The 25,734-nt window shown below is 44.6% G+C and overlaps 1 protein-coding gene and 1 long non-coding RNA gene across 3 annotated transcripts; one reads left to right on the top strand and one right to left on the bottom strand.

Moving 5' to 3' along the window:
• Positions 1–2,198: 2,198 nt before the first annotated feature.
• SYT13 (synaptotagmin 13) lies at positions 2,199–21,442 on the top strand. 2 transcript variants are annotated; one of them, XM_063398380.1, is made up of 6 exons: positions 2,199–2,693; positions 6,594–6,816; positions 8,739–8,873; positions 10,419–10,732; positions 14,729–14,858; positions 15,517–21,442. In XM_063398380.1, the coding sequence occupies exons 1-6, from the start codon at positions 2,511–2,513 to the stop codon at positions 15,819–15,821; spliced, it is 1,290 nt and encodes a 429-aa protein (XP_063254450.1). In that variant the 5' UTR covers positions 2,199–2,510; the 3' UTR covers positions 15,822–21,442. The 2 variants fall into 2 exon arrangements, with proteins under 2 accessions (XP_063254450.1, XP_063254449.1); XM_063398379.1 differs by having other exon boundaries at positions 8,733–8,873.
• LOC134551155 (uncharacterized) lies at positions 11,889–24,500 on the bottom strand. The gene is made up of 3 exons (XR_010080534.1): positions 24,438–24,500; positions 22,003–22,160; positions 11,889–14,335 (listed from the first exon to the last, which is right to left on the bottom strand). It is a non-coding gene; the product is annotated as an uncharacterized LOC134551155 (long non-coding RNA).
• Positions 24,501–25,734: the final 1,234 nt, after the last annotated feature.

The following is a 25,734-nucleotide window of genomic DNA, read 5'->3' as shown; positions in this document are numbered from 1 at the left end:
CAATGATTCTGTACCTATTACATATCGCATCAAATACAATTTCTGGCAAAGAAAGATTAATCTTCCTATATAATCAGGCAGAAAATATCTCAGAGACTATGCTGTTAAATTATTGTCTTGCAGAGAAACTTTGGTGTGACCTTATTTCTACAGCACGTTGTAAGCAGTCTTTGTGTAATTCTCAGAAAAGCTTGTGGGAAACACGTCAAGATTGCACCTCTTGAATGGACTGAATGCCTTCTCCACTCCAATCTCTCTCACTGTATTCTACCCTTAACAGAACCTTCTTCCTTTTCATGTGGTTTCCAAATCTCTGGGGTCTCTGACCTAGCTGTGTTAGATTTCATTAGCACTTCTAGGAAGAACCCATCCTGTGGAGGAAATCAAAGGCATCTTTTTTGTCATCTTTCAGACTCTTCTCATTTCTGCTTCCCTTGAGTGGTGGTAGCAGTCCATAAAAATATGGTTCATTCTTCAAACTCAAGATGAGACCTCATGGCACCATGATTACCATGTCACCTTTTCAAGTATGGGATGAATGAAATAGCTGTTGGATAAGTCAGCAAAAGGTTGGAACAGTCTACTTATGGCAGAGAACGTTCGCATCAGAAGAGGTAAGCACAAGGATGCTGCTCAAGGCTTTGGAGTCTCCTGAGGCACAAAAAGCAAGAAACAAAGGGATTGTTTAGTCAGGTTTCTTAACTTCCTCTGTGTGATGTTATTCCCACTGCTGAGCACAGGGAGAGAGAGATGTCCCAGCAGTCCAGCCTGGTGTCCTCAACTTTTCTTCTTATAGATAGAAGACAAAGCTCAAGGTTTTCCTTCCGTGGGCTGAGTTGAAAGACCAGTTTCCATGGGCTCAGCAGTTTATTAGGGACCTGCCTCTGCTTAAGGAGTCCATTGGGATTTTACTCTTGATGAGGAGTCAGGAAACTTGGAAGTGAGGGGTGAGACATGTCTGACAAGCCAGTAGGGTGAGAAGGGCAATGTGCACTGCAGCCATTAGGATGCTGCAGTGCTACAGAGGAATCTAATAATTAAAGTGAGACTCAGATGTGTGAGGGAAGTTTTGTACTAGGGAGGTGAACGTGTCGTCAAAGAACAAAGGCTGACTGAGTTGTCACAAGTAAGATGTGAAACATCAAAGAAAAAAAAGTCAAGAAAAATCTATGCAAAACCTGAGCTACAGAAGGATCAAACCCCCTGAATTTCTAAACAAATTTCTGTACAGTTAATTTGTTTTTCTGATCCATGGGCATCAACTATATTCCAAAATAGAATGATAAACTCCCAGTAGAATCAGTAGAAATGGGTATTTTTTGGAATATTTTACATTTTGCTTCCTATTTTCACTCCGGCTGAGAGATACAGTGACCAGAATTATAATCACCTTCTGGCCACTCAAATCTCCTTGTGAAGTACCCAGAAAAGGGTTGTACATGTCAAGAGAAACATATCAAATCATGGCATTTATTATCCTCTTCCCCAAGATGAGCATTCTGAGAAATAAGGCAAAAAAAAAAGAGTCAGAGAAAGATAATCACTCCATCACCTCAAGAGAAAACTGGGACAGACATCTAGCTCTTCAAGTCTATTCATGCAGGTTCTTCTCCTGTGCTCAGCAGCCCACTGCCTGACACCAGTGTGGTAAGCAGGATGACTAATACCTAGCATATGTTGTTTGCTTTCTCATTTTCTCCAGAGGAAGCAGCATATGCACTAGTGTGTCTTGTTTGGTAGGATTTTCTGCTCTCTTTTTAAATAGAAGTGCTGCTCTGCATTCATCCTGCAGAAAGCAGCTCCAAAAGGTTTAGACCCTGTGCTTTGAGGGGCAGGTGGTAAGGCATGGGACAGGGCTTAATTCTTGCTTGTGTTTGTTCTGCAGCCTCTGAAGGCTGAGAAAGTTTTGCCCAACTTACACAGAGGCTTTATTGTAACCACAGAGTTATTGTGCAGTGTTATCATAACAGGGCTTCTCAGGCCAGCAGCTTTTGGCAGTCACTATCTTTGCTTTAAGACAAAAAGAATGCAACCTCTTGAGCATAGCAGCAAGGCAACCCTGAGAAGTATTGCTAGAGAGATGATCAAACATTTGGATGCACTTTCTGTGAGTTAGCTAACAAGGCCAGCCCCTTCTGCTGACGTCTTTCCTCTCTATCACACATCAGACTTTTCCCAGTGGAGCTGGAGAACAGGCTTCAATGAAAACTGCCTGTTTGCAGCTATATGAAGATTGCAGGCACCACAATTACTATTTCCTCTCCCTGACCTGGAGCAGCAACTCCATCAGCAGGATAGAAAGGTAGCCTTGTTGCCTAGCAAAGGTGGGATGATTTATCTGTGTGTCTAGACTGGTCCCTTTTCTTTGCTGCACAAGAGAATTGCTTTCAGACTTCCAAGGAGAATGAAGCCAGGCTAGAAATCGGAGTGGATGTGAGAGAGCTGCTCTCCCAGGGAGTAGAAAGAGCCACAGGGTCTCTTTGCTTTCTGTTCCTGTGCAGCTCAGGACAATGGTTTTGTCTGCTCCAGTTATAGCCCTGGGGGCTACCTTAGGGACTGCAACTAGCATCCTTGCCCTCTGCGGTCTCACCTGCTTCTGCAAATGCAAGCAACCTGGGAAAGGACTCTCGGAAAAGGACCAAGAGGAGGAGACGGAAAATACTAAGCCCAGTGTGCTTCAGCCAGTCCAGCAAGTAAGACACAGTCTCTGATTTACTCTGTGATTTTTCTTTAAATGCAGAGGGTGGGAGTGCAACTTCCCTGTTAGGGTACTCAGCATGTGATTTATGCTGCCTGTTTATCTGCTTACTGTGTTCAGGATATAACAACATGCCAGTGGGAGGAGGAGTGAGGGAAAAACAGAGATGAGCTGGGTATCACAGAATTACCGGAGCAGGAGACAGCTGCCACGGAGCCAAAGAGAAAGCTGCTAATGGCAGAAACAGGGGATGAGGACTGCAAATGCTTCTTAGTCATTGAGATAGATCGAAAGAGAAATAATTTCCTAAGAAGAGAAGACTGGACTGAACCAGGTGGCATGCAGCATTGTGAAGAGGAGATGGCTCCTGCTGAGATCTTGTATAGGAGCTATTTAATTCTATTCACAATATCTCATAGTTCCTGCAGGATAGTTCCCTGTCAACAGCTGGTTTCTTGTGAAAACCTTCCCTCCTCCTCTCTCTGCTCCTCTGACTGAGGGGATTAATTATGTGTGAAGTTAAAACAAGGCATTGGAATCATAACAAAAAGAAAGTGAGAATCTAGATTGTTATGACTGAACAATCTCATCACACTGTGAATTTCTTTTTCACTTACTGTAAAAGAAACGTGGAGTATGGATAGTGTCAGGCATCCTTGTGTGCTCTTTCATTTTTGTTAGAATCCAAACAGCCTGATTTACTCCTGAGCTCAGTGTAAGAGGGAGCTAGGGAAATAATAGAACGCTTCAAATATACTTAGTAATGGGAATCTCTTCTTCAAAGGGAAGTGTTTGATGATATCCTCAGCTGAATGTGGTCTTTAGCATGAGCTATAGCACTGGTCAGTCTCTGAAAGTATTACCTATTGGCTGTTGCTCCTGGTATTTGTATGTGCCTGTGTCCTTTTCACTTTCACCTAGCCATTCAACCAAGTGTTATGCTGTAGTAGCCCATTCTAAAGGCCTATGCTCCACTGTATAACAGTCTTTGTTTGCCTTTTAATTATCTGAGCTATTATTTTTGTATTCCTAAAGACTGTAGCAGGAGTCCTAATTGAACTCCTCTGTAATGTTTGTAATTAGATATTCAACCATTCTCTGGCTTCCACTCTTAGGCTCTTAGTAGAAAAGAACCTTGGCATCCTCGTGTTGCTGTTTCAGTTTGTGCTGAGGAAAGATGACCAAATCTACAAACAGTACTGTAAGAACTGGTGCAGATACAGAGAATGGCATCAGCAGATCTTGTGGTTGCTGGAGGGGGCAGGAGACGGTGGAGGATGGCTCCACTGACCATGGATTAACTTCTGCATGGAGTTTAGGACTTGTCAAGAGACTGCTGCAAATCCTGAGCATGGTGAATAACTTCTAGTAGCTAGTTGCATTTCCCTAGGATGAATTTCACCTACTATTTTGTTTGATAGCTTAGTCATGTCCTTTTCAGGCTTCCTTCTTGTCTTTTCTACCCCATAGAGGGGATTTTGCTGTATATGAGAATGTACAATGATGAAGAGATTTTTCCAAGTTTACTGTTAATGTGAATGAAAAATGTGTAACTTTGACAGCCATATCACTTTGCATAATGATTTTTCTAGCTGTTGTCTGCAGCAACAAAACCCACAGACAACTTTACCATCAGGCTCTTTCTATGGGAGTTTGATGTTGTAATCTCCAAGCCCAGAAACATCTCAAATCTTCATTTTAATTCCATCCTTGGACTGGGCTTCTTTTTCTTTTGTACAGCTTTTTGGGAAACATCCTGGGAAAGTGTTAATCTGTCCTGGATCTTGTCCATGGAGGTGCTATCCTGTTTGCAGGACTGAAATAAGCACTAAGTCTCCATGCTGTTCAGTTAAGCCTCCAGCACCCAGCAACTGTTCAGTTATGGTCCTCACAATACATCTACAATCATCAAGTTTTGCCATGACTTAATCCAGTATTTGACCAACAGGGGATAAAATTATTCAACCTGCCTTAAATGTATCATTATTACCTAAGTGATTGCATTCTTTCAGCATTGTAGACATTTTAATTTGAAGTATTATTTCCAGTGTTACTGGCTTTATTTTTTTTTAAAGAAGTCTGGATATATTATAGCAGCCGAGTGAACATTCTGTCACAGAAATGTGCAAAATGTTCTTAGTTTGCATATTCCATATGTTTAGCAATTCTTTCCAATTAAAATAATTTTCTTGCCAGGAACATGAATTCTCCTATGCTGTCACTGATTCAGAATCAGTCTCTATACCTTCAAGAAATGAATCTCAGTTTGAGTTCTGAGCTTGTGAAATTTTATTATCTCTATGTTTATAAATTGTTCTGTCGGGACTTTTTTTTCTGACTACATTAGTACACAGTATGTTCTAGTCAGTGTTGGACACACTTAATTATTGAAACCTGTCAGGGCCACTGATTCTGATAAACACAGATGACAAAAGAAAGATGTACCAAGTCTGCATTTTATTCACTTGGCATGTCTCCCATGACAGTGATGCTTGTATTTGCTGTAGACAGAGGCTCCCCATGGACATGCCCTGCATACATGAGGAGGAGGAGTTCAAACACAAACATACATCTACAATACAATGAGAAACTGCAGTAAATATTTGCAAAGTCTCAGCAAAGCCTGCAGAAGATTCCTAAACATATCCAGCAGTGGCAACAATCTGGTTCTTTGAATGACACTGGGCAGGGACACAGAAGGATCATTTGCAGCCTCCTTGCTCCTTTTGGTTTACTTGTTTTATGCATTTTTGCAAAACTATATGAACTCTTCTGCTCATGTCTTTATTTAGGACACAACTGCTGAGTTGCACAGGGAACTTCCATAGGACACTGCTATGTAACTGGATTAGCACAGAGCACTTGGGAAAAGAGCTGGCAGCGAAATAATAAACAGAGGCAGATGCAGTTGGAGGAGGGGATGGGCTAGTCCCACTGTGCTTGCATATGTCTCTCGTCTCTGATTCTGCAGAGCAGACAGACAAGAGGAATATTTAGACCCAATGGAGTTCTTAGATGCTGTGTGCTGATGGATTTCCTGGCTAAATACCTGGCTTTTAACAAGAGGAAGAAAAGACTGTACTAACAATACTTCAAATTTGTGTGGTGTTTTTCATCCCAAAGGATCTGGAAGTGCTTTGTGTGCTGGCAGCACAGAGCAATGCAGGCAGGAGGCTCCAATGTGTGACCAGTGAGTGGTAGGACAGCAGCCCGACACAGCAGCTCCAGGAGAGAGGACAGCAGAGGCTGACCATCACACACTGTGTGTGTGCTGGATGTAATGCCCCTGCACAACAAAAGCACTCTGCCTTTTCTAGCTGCTGTCCAGTGATTCCTCACATATTCTGCTTGGTTGGTTTGCTTTAATTTAAGAAGAATAGAAAACTGCATTTAAAGTTTGGATGAGTAACTTCACATTTCCTAGGTATTTTAGGACTGATGAGGCTCACATCTCCATAAGAGGGAGTTCACTTACAGCCCCACACCACATAATTTACATAATATCTAAACTCAGCTGAATGCTAGGAGAGAATGGCATGCAATGATGTCTTTCTTTCTCAGCCCACTTCTCTTTCAAAGCCCATAAAATCAGACAAGACAAAATGCTGGGTTGCATAGTGGACTTCCTAAACAGTGGTGCACTGGCTGCCTTGAGAAGATGGAGTCACTGACCTAATTAGTTCCCTATCACTGCCAAGTGTATGCAAATAGAAGGTACCAGTGTTGGAAAGAAAGTCTCCAGACATACAGGCAGGGTTTCTACAAGCCAAGGAAAAATGATGGTAGGACTCACCAGAGGTCCTGCTTTCTTCCTGTCCCAGCTCATCTGATGTTAAGAGAATTGGAGGAATTAGTGTAATTAGTGCAAAGTAATAAACAAGCTTTTAATTTTCAGTTCAACGTTAAGAAAACTGCAGAGCCAGTCCAGCCTCGAGCGCTTCTGAAGTTTCCCAACATTTATGGCCCCAAACCAGAAGTAACTTCACCTGAAATTGTTAACTACACTCAGTACTCTCTGAAGACAACAGAAGAACCAACTACTGGAAAACTTACTGCTTTGGATGAGAATAGGATGAAGATACAAGTCAATGAAGAGCTGTTTGTTCTCCCTCAAAACGGTAGGAGCTTTTGGTCTTCAAACTAACAATTGCTTTAGTGGGTGTAGATCTGTAATACTTCTAAGCATAATGTGATTGTTGTTAGATAAATAAATGTGGAAGAGAAGACATAGGATGTTTTTTGCTTTCTTATCATGAGCAGTCTGAGTTTTGTTTTCAATACATTTGTTTAGTAAAAGGTAGTCATGGAGCTCATAAGGACATTCTGATAACAAAGCTGTAGTTGTATCTTGTTGCAATTTTTTTTAACCTAAACATTTTTTGTTTTGAAGAATCTCTGAATGTCTATAAATGTTTCCCTAGTAGCAGACATTTTGTAGAAAAGCACATTTAGTGTAGTTACGCTGAGAGCAGTAGCAAGAGTATGTGTGAAATATCTGGCCAAAATTAGGCAGAGTTCTCTCCTCCAGGTCAAATGCCAGCTGTCCAGCAACTGTCCTTGTCAGGAACAGTGAGAGTCAAGGCTTCTAATTTTCTTTGCTCCTTTATTGCCATGGTTTGGTGAGATGTTCTTTGCTTATTGTAATGTACAGTGAGACTGAAGGCTGACACCTCAAAGATTTTTCCAAACAGAATTCCTGTTTCCCAGCCAGCCCAAAGGGTAACACTCCAAATCCTGAAAAATGAGATTTCTGGAGCCTGAGAGCAAATGCAATCTTAATTATAGGCATCTGGCAGCATGTCTGAGTTTCTTCCATACTGATTTTTAACTTCACAGCCATCTTTTAACAGGATAATTTACTTTTAGGGTTACCATTTTAATGAAACCTTCCTGAAGATTTGCCGGATAGACAATGCCATCTGTGGTTATTTTTATTGAGTACTATTCTGAGTTCTTTTTAATTTTTTGAAATTATATTTTTGCCCTTCTGGAAGGACAATTGCTCCCTTCACCCCTCCAGCCTGAGGCATGTGAGTATGGAAAAGAAAGTACCATGGGAAGCAGATGCATTGGAGGAAGAGACTGTCTGAGTGACATCCTTAGGTGTCAGGGAAAAGATTATTGGGTGGAAAGGAGGAAAGATGATGGCTGCATTTAGGCTAAGGCTTTATATAAATGTTGGTGTAAGAGCCTCTCTGCACTGCTAATGGCACAAGCAAGTTTCCTTCCTGCTCTGCCTGATTTTATAGCTCAAGTGTTGCTAAAATTAAGCAAGAATTGTTGCTTTCTCCTTTTGATGCCACAATGAACTGATCTGAACTGTGGCTGAGATTTTTAGGAGGAAGCGTGCTGGTTCCACTATTGTTTTCTGTGTGAATCAGAACTGACCTTGCAGATAACAGCTTTGGATGACAAAAGTCTCTGGCTTTTCTTTTAGTCTTGCAACTTGCTTTATTTCTGTATGAAATACATTCTCAGCTCCAAAATCATGCATGGAGAAACTGTCTTATGGATTCCAAAGTTCATTGCCTTCAACCTGGTCAGGTGCTATGGAAATTGATGTCTTTTGCATGACAAAGACTTCATTGTTAAAATTAAAAAAAAAACACCACCAAGAAAATATTTAGAGAGGTCTGACCTAATGCTGAGTTGCAAGCAGTTCACGAGAAGATTCACATTCTCATTGCAGAGAACATAATATTTAATTTAATAATGCCAGTTAAAAGAATATAAAATGATATAACAAGTAATGAGTGTCATTTAGACACCTTGACCTATTCATAAGGTAAAAGAGCAAGTGTGTGAACCATCATAGAGCACAAGGTGGAGGAGAGCACCAAATGCTGTAGAAAGAGCTGAAAGTGCATGTAAATAGAGCAAAAAGGATATATGATGATGGAAGAAGAAGGAAAATAACTTATAGTCCTGCATACCAAGTGCAGAAACAGTGAGACACTTAGAAAAGTCAAGCCAAGGGAAGGTGGATTTGTTGTCTGGGAGGGGGAATGGCTGCTTGCTGAAGGGGCTCTGTCAGTTCCAGGTGTGGTGAGGGACGTGTGTGTCACGGAGCACCTGAAGCCCGAGCGGGCGGCCGGCGGCGGCCAGGCCCCCGAGCTGCACTTCTCCCTGGTGTACGACCCGCAGCGCGCAGAGCTGCGCGTGGCCCTCCTGGAAGGTAAGGACACACCCCCGGCCTGGATGGGCAACACACCTGGGATTGCCCTTAGAGACAGTTCCCTCCTGCCTTAAGACCAACAGGCATCCTCAGGACCCCTGGATGTTTCACTGGTTCTGGGCTTGCGGAACAGGAATACCTGTCAATGTCACTGCTGGAAGAGAGGGCATAGCTTGGGAACAGCTGTTTGCACAGCTTTGCCAGGAGCCAGGAAGGGCTCCTCCAGTCCCAGACACGGTACAAAGCAACCTCTTCCTTCTATTTCTTCCTTTGGGGGCAAGAAGAATGAGGTTCCTATCTCCTTCCTCTCTATACCTTTCATTCTTCAACCTGATCCACTCCCTACTGCCTTTTCCTCAAGTCAAGTCAAAGCCTGAGCTGGAGATGCCAGACTTATTTTGAGAAAAGTCCCTCTGGCAATGCCTGGCCAGGCAGCCAGGCTCTGTGTCACTCTCTGACAACTGTAACAGCTTCCCCACTCAGGGCTGGAGCATCATCAGTTCCTCTGGGAGAGTAAAATAAGCTGACTGAATAATTCATGCACAGTGTAGATCTCTGTGGAAACCTGATCAAATCACACCCTCTGAGACAAGAATTGAAAGGGTGCTGAATGGCAGCCACTGCTGTGGGCCTCCTGCCAGCAGGAAGCCCACAGTTCCCCTTCAGGATGGACACCCATGCTGGCTGGCTGCCCCCCTGGCACTCCTGTGCACAGGACCTGGCTCTGCTCCCCAGTTCCACTCCCTGAGAAGCCAGGAGAGCCCTGTGACCCACAGGTCCTGGCAGTTCAGGAGCAGCTATCCTTGGGCTGGCTGCAGCTAGGACAACAGTTTTCCCTCAAAGCCATGACAATCAATGACCCCTTGGAGGAGGGTGTATTCCTCTTACTGCTGGGGAAGGCAGTGCAATTCTGTTGATGCAACTGAAGAGAAGTGTGAAATGCCATTTCACTCTGGGCTTTTCAACATAAAATGCATATAAAATTGGGGATGAATGTCTCTTGACACAGGTCTTTTGGGCTGTGGGATGGTTTGTGATGGATTCATTTCCCAGAGATTGGACCAGCAGAATGCAATAACCCTTAGACATATCCCACATTGGACTGGAGGAATGGATGTGTGCCAAGGGAAGTCTATCCTATCTCTGATGTCTGTGACTGACCTGCCTGCTTTTAAAGTCATTATGAGAAACTTTTTTTTGTGTGCCAAGGTAAAAGTAAAGGAGAACTGCCAATCCCTGTTTCATGCTGCCTCATTCCAGTGCTGTTCTGCATCTTGCAACAGAATGTGTTTCCTTGAACCCAGCTGTTGCTGTCCTAAACACTGGCAGCAGCCTTCTGCAGTGGCACAAGGACAGGGACATTGTGCAGCCTGAGGAAAACACCACAGCATGGGCTCACAGCTTAATCTGCCCCCAGGCAGGCAGGAACTGGGGTCAATGTCTATGCAGCTGTTTGATTTTATGGCTGTCATGAAACAAGCGATTTAGCCACAGATATTTCAGGGCTGTCTTTTGTGAAAGGTCCTTACCATCCATCTTTTCCAGCTATGCATGGCAGAATGAGTGGGGACCAAGATGCTGGCTGCCATTGCTACATACTGGGCACACTGGAGAGCAAGTCTGGTATTGCTGAGGCCCAGACAGAGCTGAAGAAGAAGGTACTTCACACCCTTTGGGAGGAGGTGCTGCGATTCCCATTAACGGAGGAGGAGATGCCAGGAGGGACACTGACTCTCACCCTGAGGAACTGTGACAAGTTCTCCAGGCACAGCATTGTGGGGGAACTCAAACTGAACCTTGCTGAAATGGAGGAATCCTTTGGAAAGGCCCAGTGGGAAAGGCTAAAGAGCCCAGAGAAGGTATGGACTCAGTCTGTGTCGGTAGTTCAGAAACCCTAATGATTAAGAGCTTGAACAAGACAAGCCCTTTTCCTAGAGAGCTGCATGTGGGTGGATGGCTTTATTTGTTTGGAGAAGCTTTAGCGGGGTGATATGTGACTGCAGAGATCACTCAGCACAGCTCTGTGCTGGTCTGTAGCTCATCATATCAGAAGTCCTTCTGTCTATTGCTCCCAGCCCTTAGTGTGTCACAACTTCCTCAACTCCTCCCCAATTACATGACAACCTGACACTGGCATCTGTAATACAAATGCTATGTCTACAAAAAGGTGTGTGAGCTTCTGAGAATTATGATACAGGACCAGAGTGGCAAGAGCTGGAATATCAGCGTGCCCACAGGGCCTGATGGAGTGACTCTGCAAAGGGTGGTAGGGGCATACGGTGGGAGCCTTAAGCTAGGAGTGAAATACATTGTTGGGACTGGAATGTTGGACTGGAGGACATTTATACTTACTGCAATCAATACACTGCTGTTTGTTCTGGGAGATGTCAAAATATCATTCATTGCATTATGTTGGTTTCCTTAAACATCAAAATCTTCCTTTCCTTCCTTATCCATGTCTTGCCAGCTGCACAGACAGGGAAAATCAAGGGAAGAATTCCAACAGTTCTTGAAGTGGGTACAGGGGATGCTTCATGTGCACTAATCTCTTGCACATTTTCTCAGGAGCCTTTTCCCTGCCATGAGCTAGGTTATTCTTCTAGCAGCAGCAATTCACTTAACATGGCAGCAGGATGCTGCTACTGCTGCTTGTTCATCACAGCAACTGGTACCTCTTGTAGTCTGCTGTGGTACGGCTGAGCAATGCAAACAACACCAGCACTGTCACTAAGCAGAATGAAACAAATAATTGCCTGTTGCCATCAGGGGTGAGGGCTCTCCACTGAGCTGGCCACAGACACAGAGAATGGAGCATTTCTGATTTCCAATAGTGATGATTTGTCTGATAACCACTTGAATACTAACAGGACTGTCCACACTTAAAAAAAAAATCTGTCAGGGACAGAGGCAGCAGAAACAAATGGGTGGTCTGAATGAGTTTAATAAACTTCAAGCACAAGACTCAATATTAGTCTAATAGCTGTAACCCTCCCCCTCTCCCCCCATATTGAAACATCTGCTTTTTTAGCAATGCCCAAGGAACAGCCAGTTCACAGCAGCGATAAGTTGTTACTCCAGTGCACCCGAGGAGTCCTGATATACAGGGAGTTCTGCCTTGGTCCAGCTTCACAGCCACCCACAGAAACAGGACAGCATTCATTTCTTCTCCAGGCTGACAGCACAAGGTTAACACCAGCAGTACTGCTGAACAGTGCCCCAGATTGAGCTGAGGATGTGCAGTGAAAGCTGAATTTGCGTCATCTGGGACCTGAGAGAGCCAACCATTGCACAGATAGCTTATGTATACAGATCCTGAATCATTCATTGAGAACTAGAGAGGGAGGGAGTGAGGAAGAGCTGATCAAAAAAGAGGAGCTATTTTTGACAGCATTCATCCAGGAGCAAAGTTACTGAGCTTTGTTGAAAGTGTGACATTTTCTTGAAATGCCAGGAAGGGCAGCAATCGCGTTGTTACCTTCCCAGTAATTCTCCCACACACAAGGGGAGGAGCCCAGAGTGGAGCTTACAGCTAACCAGGTAATGCAATTAGCATTCAGGAATTCATTGAGCCCTGTGAGCAATGCAAAGCGTAGATACTGTAGACTGATACCCTTATCTTGTCTTCCTTCCCTCCCACTGCTTTGCTAATGACAGTGATGATAGTGGGTTGATGATAGTGTGTCCTTGCATAGCAACTTCCCTTTTGTGATTTCGTGGTGCCCTGCACGTAATTCACTGACGACCCCTTGCTGCTTCTTATTCATATTGCATAGGAAGGAAGACTGAAGCTCTGATGGTTGTTTGAATTTGCAGGATTTCAACACAAAATGTAGGTTATGGATTTAATACGAAAAAAGAAACAAAGAAAACAAAGCCCACAAGGGGAAGGAAAAGTACCTCTGGTTTGGTCTGTTCATGCAAAACTCCAGCAGAGACCAACCATTGCAGGTTTTTTGTTTTGGATATAGGCTGGCCAAAAACTTGATCAGCCCACTAGAAGCTAGAAAGTCATAAGTACAAAATGTGATCTGAGTACAATGTATGTGTTTGTGTGTGTGTGTCTACGGAGCCCCACCCCCTCCCAACCTCCACTGCATCGGTCTGTGCCTGGAGCTACAGGAACCAAACTCTAGCCAAGAGCTACAGAATGGGACCTGCTGAGATGTAGGGGAGTAAATAAACAACAGCAGCTTATGACATGCCTAAACTCTGGGTTTGCATTGAGGTGGTGTTTGGGTTTGTCCCTCAGTGTACAATTCTTTTGTAGAGGGCATACAGGCATTTGAAACTACCTCTTTTTATGTGAGGGCTTTTCTAAGGTCCACTTCAATTTAAGACAGGATTCCTGTAAGTGAAATGCATACAAGCCCTTCATTGCTACCTGAGTGCATGAAAAAAGGATTTACTTGAGCTGACTTGGGATTGAATTTCAGGCTTCCTTGCTAATGGCCTTCCACCCGATTTGTGGAGGACAAATTAGTCATTCGAACCAGGCAGCGATGACAGCCATGTTTTCTGGAGAGTCAGTCAGCTCATGGAGAGCATACAGGGGCCTGTCCTTGCCTGTTTTGAGTAACTGGTTGAAAACTTAATTTGAAATATTTATAGCTCACTTAGTAGCGACACTGCAGAGCTCAGAAATAGCCTGGAGAAGGGCTGTCTATCCTCGAGGATGTAGAACATGCTAAGGAGCCCAGAAAGAATCTGTTGAATTGGCATTGGCTTTCTGGGACTCTTCTGGGTCATTAACCTCACACTAAACCAGATTTCTGTCACAAGCTCCCACTCACTGAGAGAATAACTACTCCCCTTTTGTTCCCTGCCATGGGCTGTCAGCTCTGTGCACAACGGAGTGGGATTTCTCTGCTTCCCTGCTGGCTCCCAAGAAGGAAATGGCATTTCTCTCTCACAGGAGAGCAGTGGTGATATGACTGTGTCCCTAGGCTTTCCCCGCAAGGGCTGCTTGTCCAAGGCAAATGGAATTAAGGGGAAAGGGGAAGGGAAAGAGAAAGGGGAAGGGGAAGGGAAAGGGAAAGGGAAAGGGAAAGGGAAAGGGAAAGGGAAAGGGAAAGGGAAAGGGAAAGGGAAAGGGAAAGGGAAAGGGAAAGGGAAAGGGAAAGGGAAAGGGAAAGGGAAAGGGAAAGGGAAAGGGAAAGGGAAAGGGAAAGGGAAAGGGAAAGGGAAAGGGAGTCTCCCACAGGGGAAGCAGGGAGAGCTGCTCACAGTCTTGGTGGAAGGCAGGTGGGAAGGAAGAGTTATGTACTGTGCCCAGCTCATGGAGGGTTTCAGCTTGGCTGGGTTTTTTCTCGTACCAGATAGGGGGTCAGGGAAGGTGTGCTTCAGCTCCAGGTCAGAGTCAGCCCCCAAGCACCACCTCTGCTTTCCCAGGGAGCTCTACACTCTGGCTGAGCAGTGCAGACTGGAAGCTGAGTCCAGACAGAGCCTTCTGGCAAATGGAGCACCTGAAACCAAAGGTGAATTATGAAGAGCAGTAAAGGGGGTAATGAACATCAATACAGGGCAGTTAGGTGATGTCTCAAAATAGGAATGTATAACTATTTGCGTTGTATGTCAGCCCCAAATCTACTGACCAAACATTCCACTAAAAGTTGATGTCAGGAAGCAGTTACTTTCCAATGACACAAGGATTCAGTAACTCACATTATGAGTGGAGGAGCCTCTCAGGCATCTTTGCCAGGTTTATTCTCATCCAGCGTAACTGGAAAGATTTCCTGTACAGAGACACAGCTTGGTTGGGCCATGACCTTCCACCCATCAGTCTTCTACTGTTGTTTTCCTAATGTTCTGGCCAAGATGATATAAAAAATTAACCCTTTCTGTGTCTCCATTTCCAGGAGCCATCCACGGGCCATGGGGAGGTTCTGCTCTCTGTTAGCTACCTGCCAGCAGCTAATCGCCTGCTGGTGGTGATTATTAAGGCTAAAAACCTCCATTCCAAGCAGCTGAAAGATCTACTTGGCAGTGGTGAGTGTTATAGCAAGGAAATAGACACTGTTGTTTCTGCTAGGAAAAAATAAAATACATGTCTAGCTTAGAAAGTCAACGAGATTTGAGTAATTTCCAAAAAGTGAAAATCAAATGCCCCCGATTAATATTTCTTCTGTGTTCTCTCAGTTTGATGTCACCAGTGTAAATTCTCTTGCATTTCTGAGTGCAGATTCAGGCATCACAATATAAAAAACCACTAAGATATTAGATAGTGTCCAAAGGAGGGCCATGAGGGTGGCGAAGGGTCTAGAGGGGATGCCTTATAAAGAGTGGCTGAGGTCACTTGCTCTGTTCAGCCTGGAGAAGACATTGAGGGGAAAGCTCATTGTGGTCTTCAACTTCACAAGGGGAAGTAAAAGGGCAGGCACGGATCTCTCTCGTGGGCAGGGACAGGACACAGCATGAAGCTGAGTCAAAGGAGATTTAGGGTGGCAACAGCACCAGTCTGATGGAGTTTGAAAAGTGTTTGGACAATGCTCTTGGGCACACGGTGTGATTTTTGGGGTGTCCTGTGCTGGACCAGGAGTTGGATTCCATGATCCTGATGGGTCCCTTCCAACTCAGCCTATTCTAGTCTAGTCCAGTCTTTGCTGCATGCTCATTAACACGGTGTCTCTCTCCCCTCCCTACACAGACGTTTCTGTCAAGGTGACACTGAGGCATCAGTCACTGAAGCTGAAGAAGAAGCAGACCAAACGTGCAAAACACAAGATCAATCCTGTGTGGAATGAGATGATCATGTTTGAGGTGCCTCATGAGCTCCTGCGTGCCTCCAGCGTGGAGCTGGAAATGCTGAGCCAGGATGGAGCTGGCCAGAGCCACGTGCTTGGCAAGTGCAGCCTGGGCTTACATGTCACAGGCACTGAGAGGAACCACTGGGAAGAAATGCTGAGGAACCCCAGGAAACAGATAGCCATGTGGCACCAGCTCCACATGTAGGCTCATCATGACTACTGACAAGATTCCCATCAGGCCTCAGACCCTGGGGTAATAAGCTGGATTTCACCTTCCACCTTCACCTCCATGAAATTGCTCGGCACAATACTCTGACTACACCACTCTTCTCTGATCTTCCTGCCCATTCTAGCCCAGGAAACTGTCTGGAAAATGTATTTAAAGGACAATCTCTCATCTAATCAAGTGGTTGTCCCAAACAAGGGGTTGGCTGCCTGGATGGTTTGAATTAATTTTATTTACTTGCCCACTGTCTCTTCTGAGAGGTTCCTGCTTCTGTAGAGCAGCAGAGGGGAGCAAAGAAGAGCAAAGTTATCATGGCAATGTAATCCCTTCATTGGCATCTAGTGCTGTCACCCAAGTCCCTTGATGAGTGTGGGCTCCACAATCACAAACACACAACTGTTTATCAATCACTGCTTTTCATAATACTCTACAAGACTGAGAAATGAAGATCAGAGAACTGACTGTCATGTCAGGCGCAAAGAATCAGTGTGAAAAAGAGAGTGAAGCCAAAGTGCAGTACATGGACACCTAGAAAAAGGTACAGAATGAAGGGAGAGAACAGAGGAAGAAGAAAGGGAGAGGCAGTCAACACCCTTATCCTGTGCAGCCTTTGTAGCAAACACTGCCGACGAGAATTCAAATACCTTACTTTACTTTTTCCTGGAGAGTTTGATACCTTGCATTTAAGATTCATGAAAACTGCTGAAAATACAAATGTTTCAGGACCCTTCAGCAGAATACCTGCATCATTTATCTTTCTATGGTGTCATCCAGGATGATCCCAAATATGGACAAAAATTTATTGTTGATGTTACCTCCAAAAACTTGGACCAAATCTTTCTGTTTACTGCCATCTTTTCTGTTTGGGTTTTTCCCAAGTTTCAAATATGCTAATTATATTCCAGGCAACATCTAAAATTAGGCAAAAGAAGTGGGATCATTCCATACCTCAGCTGACAGATGGATTTGGTTTGACAGTTAACTATTGCACTTAAATCCTCATACCAGCATTACTCAAAGACAACCCTTATTAACTGCCATGTATTTCATCACTTCCAGACAGAAGGAATTCACCAACCAGACAGACTCTCCGGGGCTTGTTTTTCATGTGCACTTTCAAGATTTGATGTGGCTTAAATGTTACTTTTGACTGTCCTTTTTTTGTGTCTCTAGATGAACTGAAAGTCTGGCATTGGCAGTGATGATGTCATGACCCTATAAGCACATTGCTTGTCCTACTACTTTTTTTCAAGTAGTAGACACAACTTTACGGGACTTCCATGAGCACAAGGCATCCAAAAATCTGGAAACTGAACCATATAATTTGTAGCCCTGAAAATCTCAGAGAGCTTCATATTTGCAGGGTCAGATTGCCCCTTGTTTAAATCAAAACATTGAGCTATGCTTTAACTAGTATCCATCCTGTTCTGATGGTGCAGTTAAGTAAGTCCAGCAACTTGTCAAGGGAAGGCTGCCATCCAGTTGGCAAAGGGAAAACACCACAACTAGTGTCTGAAAACTGGCTGAAGCACCAGGCACAATGGGTTATGAACAGGGAAATGAAGTTCACCCGGAGTAAGTAACTAGTGGTGACTGGGGCTGGTTGTGAGACCGACAGAATTTAGCACCTTCATAAATGACCAAGACAATGGGGCAGAGCATGGCCTTGGCAAGTTTGTAGATATTGCAAAACTAGGAGTAGTGATTGATACCCAAGGCAGTTGTGCTGACATTCAGAGGGATGCTGAGAGAAATGCTGGAGAAATGGGCTAACAGGAACCTCCTGAAATTCAACAAGGAGAAGTGAAAAGTCCTGCACCTGAGGAAGAACAACCCCTTGCAGCACAGGGGTGAAGGCCGACCAACTGTAAAGGAGCTTTCCAGAAAAGGACCTGGGTGTCCTGGTGGACACCAAGTTGAACATGAGCCAGCAGTGGGATCTTGCAGCAGAGAAGGACAACAGTGCCTTGTGCTGTGTTAACCAATGGCAGCAGATCAAGGGAGGGTGATCCTTCCTTTCAACTCAGCACCAGTGAGGGCAATTCTGCAATGCTGTGTCTTTTGGTGGACTCCCCAGTGCGAGAAAGATATGGAGTTTCTGGAAAGAGTGCAGCAAATGGCCATGAAGAAGTTTAAAGGATCGAGCATCTTCTGTAAGAGGAGAGGCTGAGAGAGCTAGAACTGTTTAGATCAATGTGTACAGATACCTGACCTGGGAGAGGACAAAAGAAGATGGAGAGAGACTTTTCACTGGTGTCCAGTGACTGGATAAGAGTCAAGGTCACAAGTGGCAATGTAGGAAATTCCATTTAAACACATGAAAAATACCAAGAATACACCCCCCCTTTTTATTGTGAGTATAATCAAATACTGGAACAAGTTGGCAGGATAGGTTGTTGAGAGTCCCCATGCTTGGAGACAGTGAAAATTTGATGTGATACAGCATGAACAACCTGCTCTAGTTTATCTCACTTTGAGCAGGGCTGAGTTTGGACAGTATGATCTCCAAAGGCCCTTTATATCCTCAGCAATGCTCTGATTCTGTGAAGGAATTGACAAGGTTGATGCACACTGAAAACTATTATCTTTACACTACTATTTCTTTTGTGGGTGGTGTAGCCAGGAATTACAGGATCATTTTGAAGACAGCAATAAAGCTTTGAGCAACCAGACAGACAGAAAAGCTAAGTATGCCAATGAATCTTACGCCCAATATTTTAATCTTTGATATTGATCTATTGGCTAGAGGGCATGTAAACAAAAAGAAAATTGGTTTCTTGTTTTGCTCAATGGGGTTTTGTTTACTAACAAAAAGCTGTAGGTTACTGTGAGTAAACTGGACACAGAGGTCTAGTTGACAGTGAATTCTTAATGCTTACTGCTATCCTGACTTGCCAGTAGATATACCTATAGGTTTATAATAATCATTTCCATATAAGTGCAGAATTCATTGGAATGTTGGCCTAATCCACATATAGGTTCCAGGCAGCGCTGTGATTTTGGAGGGGATAATGGTAAGAAGGATAACTTCACAGTATGATGCTATTTGGCTGGCACTGGAAAGCCTGAAGGGCCAAATATTTGCCTTGCTGCCAACTCCTCTAGTTCTGTATCCTGCTTGTTTCACTGAGCCTTTTAAAACATCTTGATGACTGATTGTAAACAGCATTATCTGCCTGTGCCCTGGTGATTCTGACACACCCTGTAATAGGTATCAGTCCTCTGGTACTTAAAAGCACAGATCCTCAGAATCTGACTTTGCTCTGGCAAAACAATGTCCTTTTTTACAGCAGACAAATACGTGCACACACACTACTTCACCACAAATCTGTCTTAGGAGTAAAGTGGTGCCATCAGTGTTAATGAACGGCATTGTTTCCTCCCTTGCTGCAGTGGGATTTAATGCGAAAGAGAGAAAGAGTGAAAATGCATACATATTCCCCGGATGGATCATTCTTGCTGTCTGGCATTTTTAGGCTGCAAAGAATGCTCCTCGCCATCCGCACAGCCTGAACAAAGGCTGCCAGGTGTCCCGGGAGGAGGCACCGCTCGCCGGGGCTGACAGCGGGCACGTAACGGGGACAAGGAATGCTGTGTACGTGTGGTACCCGAGGGGCAGGGATGCTGTGTACGTGTGGCACCCCAGGGGCAGGGATGCTGTGTACGTGTGGTACCCCAGGGGCAGGGACGCCCAGCCCGGCCTTTTGAACTCTGCTAACAGGAGCTGTGTGTCATCGCATTCCAGCGTCTGCCCAAGCCCTGCCCTCATCCCTGCGAACAGCCTGTGCAGCAATACCTGTGTCCCTGAGCCTCAGCACCCCAAGGGCCGAGGTGCTAAACTGTACCAGCAGAAAAATGGCTGGGAATGGTTGTGGTAGGTGCCAACGTCATGAAGATAAGTCCGAAGTATTTGGAAATGCCATTGTACCAAGCAGCTTCATCAACTTGAGCTGTCAAAGTATGGCTGAAGTGCAATAAGGACGGAGCCAGACAGACCCTCGATTTTCAGCTCCTGAAGCTGAAAATGCTGGAGTCTCAGCAATCACCACTGTGTATTAAATTAAAGGATGCTGCTTATAAATTGCATCATAAGAGAAGAAGCAAAAAACCCCCAGTTATGGCAATGAATGTTCCTAAGATATATGTGTGACCAAAAGAAGCCACAAGAATCCCTAGTGGCTAGTTCGTGGCTGGACTGATTATTTTGCCTCCTTTAAGCATTAACAGGAAGAAGCTGGAAGCCAAGAGACTGAAGGGAATAAAGAAGGAGGGGAAAAAAATGGTGTCAGGCAGTCTACCTGGTCAGAATGAATGATCCTTTTCACTAAAGGCCAGAATTGTGAGTTTAAGGACAGGGATTCACAGTCCCTCATCCAGTGACAAAGCCCAAAACATCAGATTACTCTAAAACAGTCTAAGAAATGCAGCTCCCGTATATTACCCAGATTTGCCTGGGAAAGGTGGTCTCCTGAGGTGGCCTCTGCTCAGAAGAAGGGGCTGACAAGCCAGAGGAAATGGCCTGTGACTACATTGACTTCCTTTGTTAAAATATGGAGTGTAGCAATCTGTTGTTTTGCCTCAACCTGCCCTCAGAGCTAGCTCTTCCTCCCCAGAAATTACCTAGTTTGATTTTAAGCAACTTGTCCTACAGTAGAAGGATTAATAAGCACAAATCATCAATAGTCACTAAAATATCTGGGATGTTTTAGACTCAATTACTTCCCCAGTTGTAAGGGGAGTGGTTACAGCTGGTGCCCTGTAAGGGTAACATTTTTTCATTGCAGGGTTTTCCCTCAATTGTTGTACCAAATATCCTTGAATGGTAATAAGAAATACATTTGCTTTGCAAAGAGGTAATACATCAGGAAGTAATGGAAAATTCCCTTCAACAGGACTGAAAATTGAAAATTTTCAACTTGAAAATTTTCAGGCTGAACTATTCTCCCAGGTACTGATGGGCTTTCAACACCTTTAACAGATGTACCTTGTATTTTGCTAGCATCTGTCATCAGTATTATCTGGCAGTAGTGTTCAAAACCACTCTTTTTTTTTTTTCTTCCCCAAATGAAGTAGCTTGCTATTTGGGCTCTAGAATTACAGCCCAAGGTTTGCCCAGATTTTCCTGATGTCAAAGATTAGTTGACTACAATGACATTTTATAAGAACTGGAGGCCAAAGTGGCTTGGACCATGCTTCTTGCACTCGTTTGAAGATCAGTTTGAAGTCTGAATTGAAGGACAGAGCTTTGACAGCATTTTTATGTGTTTCAGACTTTACTAGGTATTAAAATGTATTTGGTTAATTTGTTGAAAGATAAGCATGATGAGTAAATATTAACACTCAATATTATTTCTTCTGTGTTCAATATGCACAAGAAAAGTATCAAAGTGAAATAGTGATTTGTGGCCTTCCAGCATGAGGGGGCTTTCTGCTTACTTGGTCCTTTAGTGTCCCAGTGTGATTATTGTACAGAGCCAGATATTGTTTGTCAAAACTCTATATTGTTCTCACAATCTAATGCACAAAAACAGAGCATGATGCTCAGCCATTGTGTCTAATATTGCAGCACAACATGTAAAACACTGCAAGTAAATAATCCCAAGCTGTACCAATGCTGTGTCTGCATTGTTTACTCTACAGTAAGTCCCCTCTTCTTGCAGCTCATGTCAGGGGCACAGAGTGCTGGCATGAGTCAACAGAAGATGCTCTGAAGGGTGTCATCAAAGGATGGGTGTATGATGAGAAGGAGAGCAGTCAGCAATAGAGTCCTGCCCTGGGCAAGCACAAAAAAACTATTGGCTTTTTCAGCAAGGTGACAGCTAAACAAAGCTCTATAGGCTTTCCAGTAGCTACACAGAGATTAGAGAATGGGATCTGGGAACCAGGTTCTTCCCAGATATGGGGTCCATCTCTGAAACAAAACTAAAAAGTGATTTTAGGGGTTTTTTATTATTATTTTGGGGTTTTTTGCCAATCTCAGTACTTTCAAGTAGATGTTGATGACACTCTGTAAACCATGCATTTGTAAGGAGGAAAACATGCTTTGCTGACCTAATACCATCACCAGAATTAGCTGGTTCCTAACAAGACACACAGATCAAAACCTGCACATAAAAGTAAAAGAAAACAGATTTTTGGAGCAGGAGCGGGAAGTATTTACCTCACTGACAGTTTGGGGGCACTCTCACCCATCACAGTCAGTGTTAAAGCACAAGGAGAGAAAACAAAGCCAGTCTGCAGAGCCCCAGGCTGTTGCTGGCTTCACAAAGAGGGGTGCCTGTCAGCCGCACAGCGTGGCTGATGACACTGAAGAATTCGCTGTAGAGATAAAGGAAAGGAAAAAGCTGTATTTTTGCTGCACAGTGAGCTGAACATGAGTGGTGCATCTGCCAGGGACAGTCCTTCCCACCTGGGGGATTCACACAGGGTTACTCAGTAATTCCCAGCTCAGCACATTGAAAAGCAGCAATAGCTGCCACAGAACTATTCTTCTTTTAACGCTGCTGCTCATTGTCACTTCAGATTTATTAGAAGCTCTTTTCCCCCTGCGGTATTTAAAAATTAATCTGGGACTGTCCCATAATCCTCTGTCTGCCGAGAGAGTATCACCTAATCCAGCAGCTGTATCACAGTCACTGCCAGTGCTAGCCTGCAGGTCTGCAGCCAGTTCCTCCATTTCCCTGAACCCTTAGTGATCACTAAATGTGGAATAAACCCAGCGAGGACAGGGCTCCAAGATGCCCCTGAGAAAACAGGTCACACCTAAACCCAACACACTACCCAGTTCTCCAGACAGCTCTCCTGAGTGCAGCTCTGCCACTCCTGACCCTCTGTTGCTCTTGGCTCCCCATCCCAGTCCTGGCACTTCTGCGAGGCTCTCCCACCCCCTTGTGCCTCCAGAGGCATCACCAGTGTCCCCAGAAACGGGGTGTCTGGCAGCCATGCAGACAGCGCACTTGTTTTTCTCCTTGATCAAAACAACTTCAAACAGGGAACTTCAGAGTCAAAAAGTCTAGCTAGCACATATGCTGTGCTGTGGGAGCCTTTGATTATCCAGCAGATATTTTTAGAGCCCTTTGTAAATGAGCTGTGGCTCCATTTGTGTGGCATGTGGTGACAGCTCTGCCAAAAACAGCCTCTCTGCCACTGCAGAGCTGGATCTGGCACTGCCCAGACACCTGCCTCTGCCCTCTTGGGGGCACCTGTTCAAATTCACCCATGGGCTCAGCTGCCTGTGCTTTTCCTTCTGCCTCAGGAGAGTCAGATAGGGAACACAGGCCCCAGAAAGTGCTGCAAAACCCCTCTGGTTATCCCTGCAAGCTCTTGGCATCCTAGGCTCCACACCTCCCGCTTCCAGGAAGAAACAGGTTCAGTTTTTTTGCTAAATGAAGTTTCTAGCACCAGCTGCTAACAAGAGTCATCTCCATGGAGCATATCCAGGGCGCCAGCAGAGCTGGGGAAGTGCGCGTCGGGCTTTAGTGCTATGACAACCATCGCCGAGGAATTTTTCAATTTCCTTTTCACTCATATTGACGTGAGAATCACTGGTCCTAAAAGTGAAGGGCACCTCTAGCCCTAGATCTGATCAATTTTGTGCAAGCTTCCATTCCAGATAAAAGCTCAGATAGTGCACTTTGCATGAAGGGATCTTGCTTTTAAGCCCTTGATTTGAAGTTACCAGCAAGGAGGCCGATCACTGCAAAGAGTGACTAACAAAAGACCACAACACAAAACTGCCTGTAGAAAATGAATTACAATGCAGCAATGTATTTCACAAACAGTTCACAAGACTATTTCCACATGGCTGAGCTGACGAAAGTGAAGCATTGTCCTGCCTTCAGTCTGTCAATTGACTAGCAAAGGTAAAAACCCCAGAGACGAGGTTTTCACTGCTGACTGACAGGTGCCCAGGAAACCCAACTGAAGCTGAGCCCTGGCAACCACCAAGATTTTGCCAGGCTTGCTTACTGCTCAAAAGTGAGTAATTTTAAATTGTTACAGTGAAACCTGCCAGAAAATGACAAACTGTGTAATATGCAGTCTGGCCGATGAAGTGGACTTTGAGAAAGTCACTAAAACAACCTTTCCTGTTGGACCTATTGGATGACTAATCTGGGTTTACTTTCACTTCTCAGCCTAGAAACTGCCACTCACTTCCAGCCCCTGTGGCTACTCTCCATTAAAATTTGGAGACATTGACTCTGAACCCAAAATCTTTGTGCAGCCCTTCACCTGTGGGAATTGATGGGTCTTACATGCATGCTTCCCCTGGGCCAATTGGAAACCAGTGATTCCTTCAGAATCGATTAAAGAGCCAGTCCTGTTGATGCTTCCATCCCTACATGGAAGCTCAGCAATACTATCAACACTCACAGTATGCAGTGCCACACCCAGGATCCACACCATCAGCTGCACAGCTTGCTCCTTGTTTTCTGCTTCCCTCCACTGCCACATGGACACAATTACAGCTGAGCGAGCAACTGTTTGTGCTGGAAGGGCTTTGTGCTCTGCTTAAGTTTCTCTCTAGCTATAGCTGTCATCCAGGGATGGACTAAATCTTTTCAAGGTTGTCCCTGCTTGCACTGCCACACAAACCTGAGCGTCAGTGAAGGAAGGATGATCCATAGTTCCTGCGGTGCCTTTGCTGCGAGGTGTATCCACAGCAGCAGCCAGACTCAGCCCACGGAGGCAATGTTTGGTCAGCAAACACAACCCACAGCCCAGGGCTAATCCATGGACACATGTACTTATTTCAGAGGTTGGCTCTCTTGCCCACAATGACTTAGCAGATATAACACCCTCCATGTACGAAAATACTCTTAATACACTAACCTGTTTTAAAAGTTGCACCTTTAGTTAATCATCTGCAAGCCCAGAGTCAAAAAAGAAAAATCCAAAGTTAAGTCAGCTCTCTCTTTTAAGGATAGCAAAAGCCCAGCTTCCCCTGGATTTAGAGCATTTAGAGCTCAGGAAAAAAATCCCTCCATCCTTCAAACCAAACCAAGCACATACGTAAAGGTTTGTCAATCCACATTATAGGCCCAGCCCACCACAGCAAAGCTGATGATAATGCCACTGTACCTGACTAGAAAGGGAGCACGGAGCCTCAAGGGCGCCCGCTCTGCATCCCTACCCAAAAATAGTACGTGCTGACATAGCTGCCAGTGCTGACCCAGAGCAGGCCTGGGCTGCTGGCAGGTGCCAGCTCCTGGTCTGCCTGCTGCAGCCTTGGCACAGCACCAGGATAACCCAGCCCAAGGGGAAACACGGCCCCATCACAGGACATGCTAGACCTGCTGGCCAAGGTGAGGACTTTGAGGGGCTGCAGTGACACTCAGCATGTCAGGGAGGCAGTCACTCAGGAGGGAGAACCACCAGCACCTCAGGGAGCTGCAGCTGACCCTTCTGGATCAATCAGCACTGGATCTGCTCTTTGAAGTCCTGGACTCAGGGAAATGGGAGTGCATCAGCCTAGGTGCCCTTCGTCTGGCAAAATGACATTAACCTCCAAGAAAAATTTAAAGAATTAGCAACCAGCTTGATAAATTTATTTTTTTTTATTAACAATCATTTTACATTACAAGGATAATATGACAAAAGGAAAGTTCTCGTGTACATACTATGATATATCAACATAGCTCTATTCGTATCCAGTGTCCTAGGTCCTTTCACACAGGTACTATAAAGCATAGTCTGTAAAGTAATAACATTTTAATGTCTCCAAAAGAGTGATATTAACATATTAATACATATATAGTAATAGACGTCTAGATATTTTTCTCTCATTTCATATGTGTGTGTGGTGGGTGAGTGGGTGGGTGAGAGATCGCCTGAAACAGTTCAGCAGGGCTGTGCTTGGATGTGGATACAGAGAGGTTTGAGGCAAAACCTC

The sequence above is a fragment of the Prinia subflava genome, chromosome 5 (genome assembly GCF_021018805.1).
Source record: "Prinia subflava isolate CZ2003 ecotype Zambia chromosome 5, Cam_Psub_1.2, whole genome shotgun sequence".
In the NCBI taxonomy this organism is placed as follows: domain Eukaryota; kingdom Metazoa; phylum Chordata; class Aves; order Passeriformes; family Cisticolidae; genus Prinia; species Prinia subflava.
This window is presented reverse-complemented; position numbering and strand designations above follow the sequence as displayed.

What these genes read in the sequence shown, in the direction of transcription:
- SYT13 (XM_063398379.1), top strand. Translation starts at nt 2,511, where the DNA reads ATGGTTTTGTCTGCTCCAGTTATAGCCCTGGGGGCTACCTTAGGGACT. An exon ending in GTTTGTTCTCCCTCAAAACG is followed by an intron (nt 6,817 to 8,732) that starts GTAGGAGCTTTT and finishes GGGCTCTGTCAG; the next exon opens with TTCCAGGTGTGGTGAGGGAC. An exon ending in GAAAGATCTACTTGGCAGTG is followed by an intron (nt 14,859 to 15,516) that starts GTGAGTGTTATA and finishes CTCCCTACACAG; the next exon opens with ACGTTTCTGTCAAGGTGACA.